Source organism: Miscanthus floridulus, chromosome 9 (genome assembly GCF_019320115.1).
Source record: "Miscanthus floridulus cultivar M001 chromosome 9, ASM1932011v1, whole genome shotgun sequence".
Lineage (NCBI taxonomy): Eukaryota > Viridiplantae > Streptophyta > Magnoliopsida > Poales > Poaceae > Miscanthus > Miscanthus floridulus.
This window is the reverse complement of record NC_089588.1, coordinates 72,422,366-72,435,855: the sequence shown is the minus strand read 5'-3', so window position 1 is coordinate 72,435,855 and position 13,490 is coordinate 72,422,366. Positions and strand designations below refer to the sequence as shown.

At 41.3% G+C, this 13,490-nt stretch overlaps 1 protein-coding gene across 1 annotated transcript; it reads right to left on the bottom strand.

Moving 5' to 3' along the window:
* Positions 1 to 12,280: 12,280 nt before the first annotated feature.
* LOC136480069 (uncharacterized) lies at positions 12,281 to 13,096 on the bottom strand. Its single transcript, XM_066477736.1, has 3 exons — positions 12,817 to 13,096; positions 12,639 to 12,743; positions 12,281 to 12,567 (listed from the first exon to the last, which is right to left on the bottom strand). Exons 1-3 carry the CDS (start codon positions 13,094 to 13,096, stop codon positions 12,281 to 12,283), a joined length of 672 nt encoding a protein of 223 aa, XP_066333833.1.
* Positions 13,097 to 13,490: the final 394 nt, after the last annotated feature.

Genomic DNA, 13,490 nt, shown 5'->3' with positions numbered 1-13,490 from the left:
AAGGATTGTATATCTTGATGATCTGAACAAACTTGGTATTCAAAACTTTTCAATTGGAGACAATCTAGGGTTCCGAAAACTAGTTTGTAGGCGTCAAAATTTAAAAATCATAAATTTGAACCGTCCAAACTATCTCAAATGGAAAGTTGACCAAAACAACAATTGTAGATCTTGATGATTTTAACAAGCTTGGTATTCAAAACTTTTCAATTTGAAGTCATTTAGAGTTCATAATACTAGAGTCAAAGTGTTGTTTTCTCATTTGACCAAATTTGACTTGGTCAAACTTGCTCAAATGAGACACTAAATGATCTCAGATGAAAAATCTCTGAATACCAAGTTTGATCATCTCAGCAAGATCTACAATTATTACATAGCTCATTTTCTCATTTGAGAAAGTTTTATCAAACACTAGTCACAAATTTTTGAATCTCATATAGACTTTCTAAAACTATGTCACACACTTGTAAAATTTGAACTACATTTTATTCAAACTTTCTCAAATAAAAAATGGCCTATATAAGGATTGTATATCTTGATGAGCTGAACAAACTTGGTATTCAAAACTTTTCAATTGTAGACAATCTAGGGTTCCGAAAACTAGTTTGTAGGCGTCGAAATTTAAAAATCACAAATTTGAACCATCCAAACTATCTCAAATGGAAAGTTGACCAAAACAACAATTGTAGATCTTGATGATTTTAACAAACTTGGTATTCAAAACTTTTCAATTTGAAGTAATTTAGAGTTCATAATACTAGAGTCAAAGTATTGTTTTTTCATTTGACCAAATTTGACTTGGTTAAACTTGCTCAAATGAGACACTAAATGACCTCAGATGAAAAATCTCTGAATACCAAGTTTGATCATCTCAGCAAGATCTACAATTGTTACATAGCTTATTTTCCCATTTGAGAAAGTTTTATCAAACACTAGTCACAAATTTTTTAATCTCATATAAACTTTCTAAAACTATGTCACACACTTATGAAATTTGAACTACATTTTGTTCAAACTTTCTCAAATGAAAAAATGGCCTATATAAGGATTGTATATCTTGATGAGCTGAACAAACTTGGTATTCAAAAATTTTCAATTGGAGACAATCTAGGGTTCCGAAAACTAGTTTGTAGGCGTCGAAATTTAAAAATCACAAATATGAACCATCCAAACTATCTCAAATGGAAAGTTGACCAAAACAACAATTGTAGATCTTGATGATTTTAACAAACTTGGTATTCAAAACTTTTCAATTTGAAGTCATTTAGAGTTCATAATACTAGAGTCAAAGTGTTGTTTTTTCATTTGACCAAATTTGACTTGGTCAAACTTGCTCAAATGAGACACTAAATGACCTCAGATAAAAAATCTCTGAATACCAAGTTTTATCATCTCAGCAAGATCTACAATTGTTACATAGCTTATTTTCTCATTTGAGAAAGTTTTATTAAACACTAGTCACAAATTCTTGAATCTCATGCGGGCACAACAGTGAATTTTTTCTTGACATATGACCCTTGGTTATGATCTTGTCGTAACCATGGAGTGTCTTCATCATTTATTATGATGCTTAGATCTTTCTTCACTATGAAGGGTGGAATTCGGACATTTCTTTCATAATCTTCTGACATGTCTGACTTGTCTTCAATTTCCACTATATTTATTTTCCCAGAAAGAACTATGTGGCGCTTTGGCTCATTGATCATTGAGTTGATGTCTTCGTTTTTTTCTCTCTTTGATTTTGTAGACATGTCTTTCACATAGAACATCTGACTCACATCGGCAGCAAGGATGAATGGTTCATCTTTGTACCCAATATTGTTGAGATCCACTGTTGTCATTCTATACTCTTTGTCGACTGTTACCCCTCCTCCGGTTAGCTTCACCCATTGGCACCGGAATAAAGGGACTTTAAAATTAGGTGCGTAGTCTAGTTCCCATATATCTTATATGCGGCCATAATATGTTTGTATACTGTCAAGGTCATCAAAACAATGTGTGCATGCATTATATCATTTGTTTGTCTGACCTGAAAGATTACTTAAAGCAGGCCAATCATTGATTGTTACGAACAACATTGCTCGTAGGTCAAAGTGTTCTTGTTTGTACTCATCCCAGACACGTACACCTGGTTTGTTCCATAAAACTAGAAGTTCTTCAACTAATGGCTTCAGATAGACATCAATGTCGTTGCCAGGTTGCCTCGGACCTTGGATGAGGATTGGCATCATAATGAACTTCCGCTTCATGCATAACCATAGAGGAAGGTTGTAGATACATAGAGTAACTGGCCAAGTGCTATGACTAGTGCTCTGCTCCCCAAAAGGATTCATACCAGCTGTACTTAAGGCAAACCTTAAGTTTCTAGCCTCATTTGCAAACTCTAGAAATTCCCTGTCTATCGCTCTCCACTGGGACCCATCAGCTGGGTGTCTCAGCATATTGTCTACCTTACGGTCTTCTTTATGCCACCGCAACAACTTTGCATGGTCTTTATTTCTAAACAAACGTTTTAAGCGTGGTATTATAGGAGCATACCACATAACCTTGGCAGGGATTTTCTTTCTAGGACGTTGTTCACCCTCGATGTCACTAGGATCATCGCGCCTAATCTTATACCGCGCTGCTTTACATACCGGGCATTCATCCAAATTCTCATATTCATTGCCATGGTAGAGGATGCAGTCATTAGGACATGCATGTATCTTCTGGATTTTTAATCCCAAAGGGCAGACAACCTTTTTTGCTTTGTACATAGTGGTGGGCAATTCATTTGGCTTCGGAAGCATCTTCTTTATGAGGTTCAATAAATTCCTAAATGCCTTGTCGGATACACCATTCTTTGCCTTCCACTGTAGCAATTCCAGTGTTGTACCCAGCTTTTTTTGTCCCACTTCGGCCATCGGGTATAGCAACTTCCTATGATCCTCAAGCATGCGCTCGAACTTAACTTTCTCTTTTTCACTTTCGCATTCTTGTTGTGCATCACGAATGGCATCGCCAAGAGCATCACCGAGATCATCTTCTGCCGCTACCTCTTCTTCATCTCTCCCCATTGTAGTATCATCAAAGGCACCATACTGAGCAATAATGTCATCAATGTCTAAATCTTCTCCTTCACCTTCTTCCATCATGACCCCGCTTTCTCCATGCTTAGTCCAACATATATAGTTTGACATGAAACCTGACTTAAGCAAATGTGAATGAAGACTCATTGAGCTTGAATATTCCTTTAAATTCTTACATATGGCACATGGACAGCACATGAAACCATCCCGCTTATTTGCCTCGGCCACACCTAAGAAATAGTGCACGCCCTCAATAAAGTCTTGGGAGCGGCGATCGGCATTGTACATCCAATGGCGTGACATAATCTGTATTACACGACAAATTATGAAAACCTTGAACATAATTAAGTATTTTATTACACAATATAGATGACACACACACACGGTTGATTAATTAACTAAGCCTGGCTACAACGTAAGCAATCCCAACTATCACTAAACAAACTAAAACTACAATGCACTTCAGTAACATAATTATTTTGTGATCGTACGCAACTAAAACAGACAAATCATTCTTCTGTTGAATATCAATAAGCTTCTCCTGCTGGCTCACTGCCTCATCATCAGCAGCCGCTACCTCAAGCGCACCCGAATTCTGCACGTATGTAGCATAATCTTCCTCTCAGTACCAACCATCGCATCCATTGCCCTCCCACTGAAATTAAAGCCAAAAAATATTTAGTAAAAAATATTCAAGAAAAGCAGGTCAATTAGCCATAATAATCAAATGCGTAAGAAACTCACATCGCGATCCGGGCACTTGTAGAAAACACGACCCTTGTTGGGTCCCTGTCTCTTGACTCGGTACTCCATCACAATCTTCTGCTTACACTTGCCGCAGATAATGAGAGGGAGTTCTGGCCTCAGTCGTTTCGCAACCGAATGAGAGGCCGAGGATCCGGTACCAGTTGTCATCTACTTTCTATACTTATTTTTGCAAACTAGTGTAAATTTCATATTTTCTAAAATGATATATTTAAACAAAACTAAAATTATTTATTTATCTAACTAAACCATGAAATATGTACTATGTATAATAGTAAAATACCAAACTATCAAGTGATTTTACTATTGTAAATCATCATGTGATTTTGAGCTAAAAATGACATAGAAATCACATAGCTCAAAAACATGTTTCAATAAATAACCATTCATACTAGTTGACCCTGCTTACGTGATCATCTCGGCGAGCATTTCTCCACCGGACGGCACCGTACTTGGCTAAGGAAGAGCTCCGATTCTACGAGGAAGGCAACATGGTCTTCCACGACCGTTGCCGCTCTCCCTCGTAGAATCAAAGCTCCTCCTTGACGTCCGTTACCGCTCGGCAGAGAACATGCTCGCCGAGATGAACACGGTCCGCAAGTTCAACTAGTACAGATTTTCTATAATTTTCTAACTATTTTCTAAGTTTTTCATTTCATGGAAAATTTAATTCTAAAAAATAAAAGGCATGATTTCTAAGTAGTTCATTTTATGGAAAAAATAATTCTAAGTGACCTGCTCGATATCGGCGAGCTCGCTGGCGTTTAGGTTGCCGAGGATAGTAACATTTGTAGGTCTGAAGTTATCAAATATCCATCAAATTATTGCTCAAAAACATGTTTCAATAAATAACCATCCGTACTAGTTGACCTTACTTACGTGATCATCTCGGCGAGCATTTCTCCACCGGACGGCACCGTACTTGGCCAAGGAAGAGCTCCGATTCTACGAGAAAGGGAACACGGTCTTCCACGACCGTTGCCGCTCTCCCTCGTAGAATCAAAGCTCCTCCTTGACGTCCGTTACCGCTCGGCAGAGAATATGCTCGCCGAGCTGAACACGGTCCGCAAGTTCAACTAGTACGGATTTTTTACAATTTTCTAACAATTTTCTAAGTTTTTCATTTCATGGAAAAATTAATTCTAAGATCACGTAAGCCGCCGGGGACGAGGATGGTGCGTGCTCCAGCGAGGACGAGCGAGGCGTGATTTTGATGAACTAATTTAACTTTTGTTTATCCAAACATATATGCAAATCATCATGTGATTTTGAGCTAAAAATAACATATAAAATCATAATAAAGTCCAACATATAAAGTTACACATGCATCTACATCGCAAAATGAGATAAGCTACTGATAAAACATAAGAGGATTAAGTTTGTTACCTCCAAAATCGAAGAGTAACAGCAATGGAGGGGGAGAGAGCAAGAACAACAACAAGCAGAAGAACAGAGGCAGTGAGTTTGAATGGAATGGCTCGGGCTTGAGGAGGAAGAAATGAGCTGGATTATAGGCCGGTATAATTAGTCCCGGTTAGGGGGCCAAACTGGGACTAAAAATTAATCTTTATTCCTGGGGCATCACCCAAACCGAGACTAAAAGCTTTAGTCCCGGCTGGTATTACCAACCGGGACTAGATCCCTGCCCCGCGAACGACCGTTGGGCAGGGACCTTTAGTCCCGGTTGGTATTACCAACCGGGACTAAAGGGTCCTTTAGTCCTGGGGGCAAAAAATGCCGAGGCTAATGACAAATTGGAACATCGTTATAAAGTCTGTTCTCTAGTAGTGTTTGCTGTTGTCAACGTCGATAGCTTCATGTTGGAATTTTCCACCGTGTGCTGGAATCTCCCTATGGTGAGGCATGTGTAGTTGGGCGTGATGTCTCTGGTGACCTAATGGCCAGGATCGTGGAATTGGGTGGTGAATTAAGGGTATCAAAGAATGATAAACATCTTGACAGTAAAATCTCAGAGGTGCACTTGCATGACGATATGACCATTTTATTCCATTTCCTTTATTGTAGCATGCAGGCAGTAAAAATGAATATTATTTTATATTCAACTCTTGTTCCATACCATTTACATTTTGTTCAAGTCTAACCCTCGTTGCCTGTCACCGTTATTGTGTTATTAGGCTTGGGAAGGTGGATCCGTTTTTTCTTTTGATGGGGAATTTGTTGGCATGAACCTTTTTTTGGTTACGGGAAGAACTGTTTTCCTACCATGGAGCACAATTTCCAAGCGTCTGGAGTGCTACTGGACATCCTGGGAGAAGGAAACTGGTCTTGCACGTACGAAGGTTTATGGGTATGTGTATGTCTATAATTGATGTATGCCCTTCGTTAGTTCAACTACACCATTCTACTTCACTTCACCTTCCCTTACATGAGCTTATAAGCCTTTTTGCGTTCCAGATAGCATATGTATGCGATAATCTGGATCATTCATTGCTCGTTTACTTATCTTGTTTGGCATCTGACACTAGTAGAGAGCAGACTTTTGGTTCTAGGCTTTAATCCTGGTCATTTTTGGCCCGGGACTAAAGAAACGGTTAGTCCCGGTTGGAGCTACCAACTAAGACTAAAGTCTCCTGCTCAATGACTAGAACTGTAGCTTTTGTAGGAGAGAAGCAGGAGGGGACCTTTAGTCCTGGTTGGCTCAAACCGGGACTAAAGATCACCCTCCAATCTCGGTTGGAGCTACCATGTAACACCTCAAAATTTACCTCTTTTGAAAATAGAGTTAAAATGATTTAATTTTGTATTTTTGTGCTCATGAAAATATAGGAAAACAAAATTTTTATTAAATTAAAATTTATCATAGGAGGTAGCAACATGTTTGTGCATACATGCCCTTGCATTTGATGAATTTGATTGAGTGGTTTAAATTGTTTTTGCAAATGAAATTAAAAATGGCTTCGAAGTAAAAGAAATGAAAGAAAAGAGAATTAGAAAATAAAAGAATTTAAAAAGTTGTAAAATTTATTTTTGAAAACTTATCAAAATTTCTCATTTATGTTTGAATTGAAAAGGGTATTTGAAATCCTATTTAATTTGGTTTACATTTGAATTTGGTTTTTAAAACAAATTAGAAAAAGATTTGGAAAAAAGAGAAAACCCTCTCTCCTCTCTCTCCCTTTCGGCCTGCATGGCCCGGTTTGCTTTTTCTCGCCGGCCCACCTCAGAGCGCAGGCCCAAGCAGCAGCGTGGCCCGTCCTCCTCCCCGCGTGGCGCCGTTTCCTCTTGGGCTGACGGCCGCGGCCTAGCCAAAGTGAAGCCGCGCAGTCACTGGCCCAGCGTCGCCCGCCGCTGCCCAGTGCAGCGGCCTGTTCTACTCTCTGTGCTGGCCGTTTTCCCCACGTTGGCCCATCTCCCGCGCCCACTCCACGCTGGCCCAGTTCGCTGAAGGCCCAGCCGCGCCGTTCTCTTTTCCCACCCTGCTAACAACCCCGGTCTCGCCTGTCAGCTTCATCCTTCTTCCTCGCGCCGTATTCCACCTGGACTCGCCGCCGCCGTCGCCCGGGAGTCCGTGCTCGCCCCGCCTCGCTCGGTTGCGTGCTTCCCAAGCCGCGCCAGCGCCATAAATAGCGAGCCCATGGCTGCCGCCCCCTATCCTGCACCAATGCTGCAACCGAGCGCCCACAACCACGCCGCCACCTAGCGCCGCCGTCTGCCATCAACCCGCCATGCCGCGCACCACCACGGACCCGCAATCCTCTGCCGGAAGCAGCTAGGTGAGCTCGCCTCAACCTCCTCTTTCACCCCGTGCCGTTCCTGTTGAAAACCGTGAACCGTAGGCCTTGAATCACGCGTGCCGTCGAGCTCCTCGCCGCCGGCCATGTCTTCCACCGCGTCGAGCACTGTAGCCAGCCGACTCTCTCCTATTTCCTCCTCCGTGATCTAATCAGCGCCGTCTAAATTAGATCCGATGGTCCATATTTCATAATACCCCTTCGCCGGTCAACATTGCAAAAGAGCCCCTCCGGTTTGCTATTTTCGAACCCGCAGTCCATAGCACTTTTCTAGAGTACGTTTTCTTCTCTGGAAAGCGTAGTTCAATCGCATTAGATCCAAAATACGTTTTCACTTATTTACAGATTTGCCACTGATTTTGTTTTAGCCATAACTTCTCCGTTTTCACTCCGATTTGACCCGTTCAAATTGCGTTAGGTTTGTAATTTCATAATCTACATGTTCATACTACTGTTAGATATGTTTCAACTTTTAAAATTCGAGGTTAGATTTAATCTATTATTTTATTAAAGGAAATCTTGTTTAAATCATATCTTCTACGTTTTAACTCCGTTTTAGCCCATTCAAGTTGCGTTAGATTCATGGCGACAAGATCTACTCGTTAGTAACATTGTTTACCATATTACTATTTCTGAAATTTTATGGTTTAAATCATATCTTGAATAATAATTATGCAACTGTGTTTTATAAATAAAATATAATTTATTTTACTTTAGTTTTATAATTCAAATCTAAATTTGACTTAAATTATAATATATCTTATATATGTTTTTATATAATTAAAACACATGAAGCTAATAGTTTTATATTTTCTCCTATAAGCAGATCTCTCGGTAGTTGTACCTTTTCAACCGTAGCTCCGATTAGTGTGCTTTTTGCGTCCATGTGTTCGTAACGAGACTTAGATTCATTTTATAAACTTTTTATTTTGATTTTATGTTTGGTGTACTGTTCTAATTTAGATCTGTTGTTTGCTTCATGTATGATTGTATGGATGCTTGCGTGGTGCTTTATGATCTTGTCTAGTCGATGAGATATACCTGGTGATCAAGAAGAATAAGAACGTTGAAAATTAAAGCTTACCGAAGGATCGGTGTTTAAGGCAAGTATAACATGGGATCTTCCTTGTTGTCCTATACACCTTTAATAATTTAATTTATGTTGTATGTGTCTATCTTTATGTTTAAGGCAAGTATAGCATGGGATCTTCCTTGCTGTCTATACTCTGAGGTTATAATCTTTATACTAATATGCTATGCATTTAAGCATTATCTTTTGATATTATATTTATTTGTAGCTATATGTGAGATTTGACTTTCTAGGCTCACATATGGTGTGTATCTGGTTTTGTCCTTAAAACTGGGTGCTATATACCAGCCATGACTAAACCTTTAATCCTGGTTGGTGGCTCCAACCGGGATTAGAATTCCACCTATAGTCTGGGTTTACACCGCAAATCGTGATTACATGCCCCAGGCTATATGCTTTCTCCTTCTTCCTCCCCTAGCCTGAGCCATTTCAAGCTCCCTACCTGCTCTCTGTTCTTGCTCGTGGAAGGAGTTCATGCTTGCGGAATTGGTGAAGACTTAATTCCTTCTTCCATTTTTTGGTTCTAAAGGTTAGCAACTTTATGCTCTCATGTTTCATCACTAGCATGGCTCATTTTGTGGTCTAGAAATAGGGAAATTTATGGTTTTTTAGATTGTAAATGATGGTGGATTTTTTTGTTTTATATACCATTTGAGCTCGAAATCACTTGATAGTTTGAATATGAAGATGAAGGAAGCCTATAGTAGTTCATCAAAACTAGTATGCACCTTTCATTGCCTCATTTCTTGGTCTAGAAATAGAGAAATTTTTAGTTTTCTAGTTTGGGAAATAATGGTGGATATTTTTGATTTATATGCCATTTGAGCTCAAAATCACTTGATAGTTTGCATTTGTAGATGAAGGAATCTTATAGTATCTCATCAAAACTAGTATGCACCTTTCATTGCCTCATTTCATGGTTAAGAAATAGAGAAATTTAAGGTTTTTTAGTATATAGCTCATTTAATTTCATGGTTCACAAAATGAAAAATTTATAGTAGTTGATGAAAATGACTATAGAGAGTCGTAGATGGCAACTGGTTCTAGGTCCTCGGCCTCACACGAGGTCCCTAAGCGACTGAGGCTAGACCTCCCTCTAATTAATTGCGTGCGGCAAGTGTGAGTAGAAGACTATGAGGGAGTACAGGGTGAAGAAGAAGGGTGTCAACCAAGGGCGCATCTTCTACACGTGTCCAGATCACGAAGTGAGTTATTTTTTTGTCATGTTTTATTATGGTTTGTAGCAATTTTTTGTGATGATTTTGATTAAAGTTCTTAATTTGTTGTTGTAATTTTAGTGGGATGACACTAGATCATGTGATGGTTGGTACTGGGAGGAAGAGTATGTTGTGCACGTCGAAAAATCTCTTGTAAAGGAGACTAAGGCGGCTGATGAGAGTGCACCTGTGTATGATGAGGCAGTGAACCAGCAGAAGAATGATCTATTTGTTTTAGTTGGAATTGGTCGCGAAATCTTTATTCTGCTGAAGTGCATTGTGGGTTTAGTTTGTTTAGTGCTATTTGAGATTATCTACATTGCATCAAGGCTTTAATAAATTAATATTCGAGAGTGAAACAGCTGTGTGGTATTTTGGATCTTTTAATTAACTACTAATCATGCATGTTGTAAGATCGTTGCATCTCCATCAAATATGTCTCCGTTGCCCATCCAAGAGCCAACGGCCAGGTCGAACAGGCGAACGGCATGATCCTTGATACCCTCAAGAAGCGACTATATCAGAAAGAAGAAAAGCAGCCATGCAGATGGCTCAAGGAGCTTCTAGCTGTAGTCTAGGGACTGCATCCTCAAGCTAGTTGCAGCACCGGCGTGACTCCATACTTTTTGGTCTATGGCTCAGAAGCCATACTAGCAGCAGGCATTACTTTTTGAGCACCTAGAGTGGAAAACTATGATGAAGAGCATGCCGAGGCTGTTCAGTCTAAGGACGTCGACATGGCCAAGGAAGAACGCCTAATCACCTACGTCTGTACAGCTAAATATCTAGAAGGCTTGTAGAGGTACTACAATCAAAATGTCAAAGGTCATTCATTTGCTGTCGGTGATCTCGTTCTCTGCAGAAAACAAAAAACTAAAGGGATGCACAAGCTCTCTTCCCCTTGGGAAGGGCCTTATGTCATCAAAGAGGTTACTCGACCAGGTTCTTATCGCCTAAGTGATTTAGAAGGAGTCTATGTTCATAACTCGTGGCACATCGAACACCTTATACGTTTCTATCCTTGAAACACTCCAAATATGTACTCTCCAATTTTATATTCAGTAAAGTTTTGGTCTCCATAACTTGTCTCCATTTTGTCTCTATTGTGGTTTAACATCCTCTTGCGGTCGCCGAGATCCATGCTACTTCATAACGAACTCCAATACGTTATCGCCGAACATGTTTTCTCCAAAATCGCCGAACACGATTTCTCCAAACGTTATCGCCGAACATGTTTTCTCCAAAATCGCTGAACATGATTTCTCCAAACGTTATCGCCGAACATGTTTTCTCCAAAATCGCCGAACATGATTTCTCCAAATGTTATCGCCGAACATGTTTTCTCCAAAATCGCCGAACATGATTTCTCCAAACGATATCGCCGAACATGTTTTCTCCAAAATCGCCGAACACGATTTCTCCAAACATTATCGCCGAACATGTTTTCTCCAAAATCGCCGAACATGATTTCTCCAAACGTTGTCACCGAACATGTTTTCTCCAAAATCGCCAAACACGATTTCTCCAAACGTTGTCACCGAACATGTTTTCTCCAAATCGCCGGACACTTTTCCCGATCAAAGAGCAACATCCTTTCTTTTCTATTCTCTTCGGAGAAGACCCAGTCTCCGATCTCTCCCTACACATGCTATGGGCTCCACGCTCTGCGTTATGGGTGGTCGGCTACGGTTCCTCGGTCACACCTGTTTATCCTACATGTCTACGGGCTCCACGCTCGACGTTATGGACTATGGGTCAGCCAAGGCCGAGAGTTCAACATAGAATACATTGCTCGGACGCTGCTTATGCTGCCCTTATCTCCAAGTTCATACAACAACTGACGAGCAGTACATGTTCTGCACTATTTTTATGGAGAAGACCCAGTCACCGATCTTTCCCTCCACGTGCCATGGGCTCCGCATTCTACGTCATGGGTGGTCAGCTGCGGTTCCTGGGTCACGCCTATTACTCCTACACATGCATAGGCTCCGTGCTCGATGTTATGGACTATGGGTTGGCCAAGGCCATAGGGATCAATAGCAGACCAACTGGTCGGACGTTATTTGAACTACGCATAATCGCGTCAGGATTGAAACTGCAAAGATTTTTTCACCGAAATACAAGCAAACTGCATATATTGCATATACATGCACCTTATAACATTTATTCAATAAATAATTGTTTCTTGCGCTTTCGCGTGTTCTAATTACACTGTCAAGATTTTATAGATGATAATTTATGAGCAGATTACTGAGCTCCGCCATTACCATCCGTCTCACCAAACAGATCTATATCGCTGGCCAGCATCTTCGCTGTGTCCTCCACCTCATCCTCCAGCTACTGGGTCCCCGCGTTGCTCAGTCCTTCGGTGAACCCACCCCCTATTGACTAAAGGTCGATGGTTGGGTAATGGGACCGGACAACCGTGAGGACATAGGTAGCGACGGTCGTAATGGCATCGTGGTTGAAGGTCTTGAAGTTCTCCCATGCTGCCTTACACCTCTGGATGACGGTGTCGAGACGTTGCTGCCTTCCATCGTCCTGAGTGGCCGGTTCCAGGTTGACGCAGTCAAGCACTGGCTTAATTACAGCAATTACCGCGTCAAAGTTCTCCTTTTGGACCTTGGCCTCCTGCACTAGCATGTCAAACTGTGCGTTGGCTTTATGACGATAGCCTGGAAGCATTACAATGATCCATTATACAAGGAAGCTACTTCAACAGTAATTCCGACAAGGAGGAATTTACCTTTTAGCTCCAAAGCAAGTTTGTCTACCCGTTCTATTTCCTTTGCCTTCTCCTGGCGAAGTTGATCGACAGCCTGGCGCATTTGGCCGAGCTCAGCGTCTTGCTCTACAAGCACAACAGTTGTCATCAAAATGTGACTGTTTAGCAATACAAAAGTACATTCGATGATACACTGTACCTGCTTTCTTTTTTGATACACTGTTAAGTTGTTCGGTTTTCCTCTCCAGCTGCTCGGAAGCACTTTTCAGTTGGCCAGAGATGGTGGCCAGCTGCTCGGACTGGCTCCGCACCTGCTCGAACACAGTAGCCAGCTTTTCGGTCAGGACCCCCTTTTGGTATTCTAGGTCACGCGCGTTGGACTCCGCAAGCTCTCGTTCACGTTGGGCCCTCTGGATATTCTTCTCCGAGAGGTTCCTGGCCTCCTTGAGTTTTTCGTTCTCCTCGGCAAGGGGCTCCATTCGCTTAATCAGCTGGCGGCGCTACTCGGCAACTCGGGTTATTTCCTACAGATGTACAATGATAGTATCGTTATCCAATTCCAATAAACAACCAGGACCTTTCTAGATGCAGTATTAACCTTGATTTGTTTCATCACACCGGTAAGGGCAGTCTCGAGTCTCCTAAACTCCTTGGTGGTGTCCTCCTCTTCGATAATCACTATTTCTTCACCGCGCTTTCGGAGGATCCAGACTACTTGGGGTCGAGGTTCATCATGCACGATCTCCTCCACCTCGTCCTCCTCTGTTGTAGCTGGGGGCACCACCTGGGGGCTTGGTGGTCAGATAGCGGGTTCGACCATGCCCTCCGAAGCATTAGGAACTGCCGTCTGATCCTTCGGCGCCGATAGCTTTT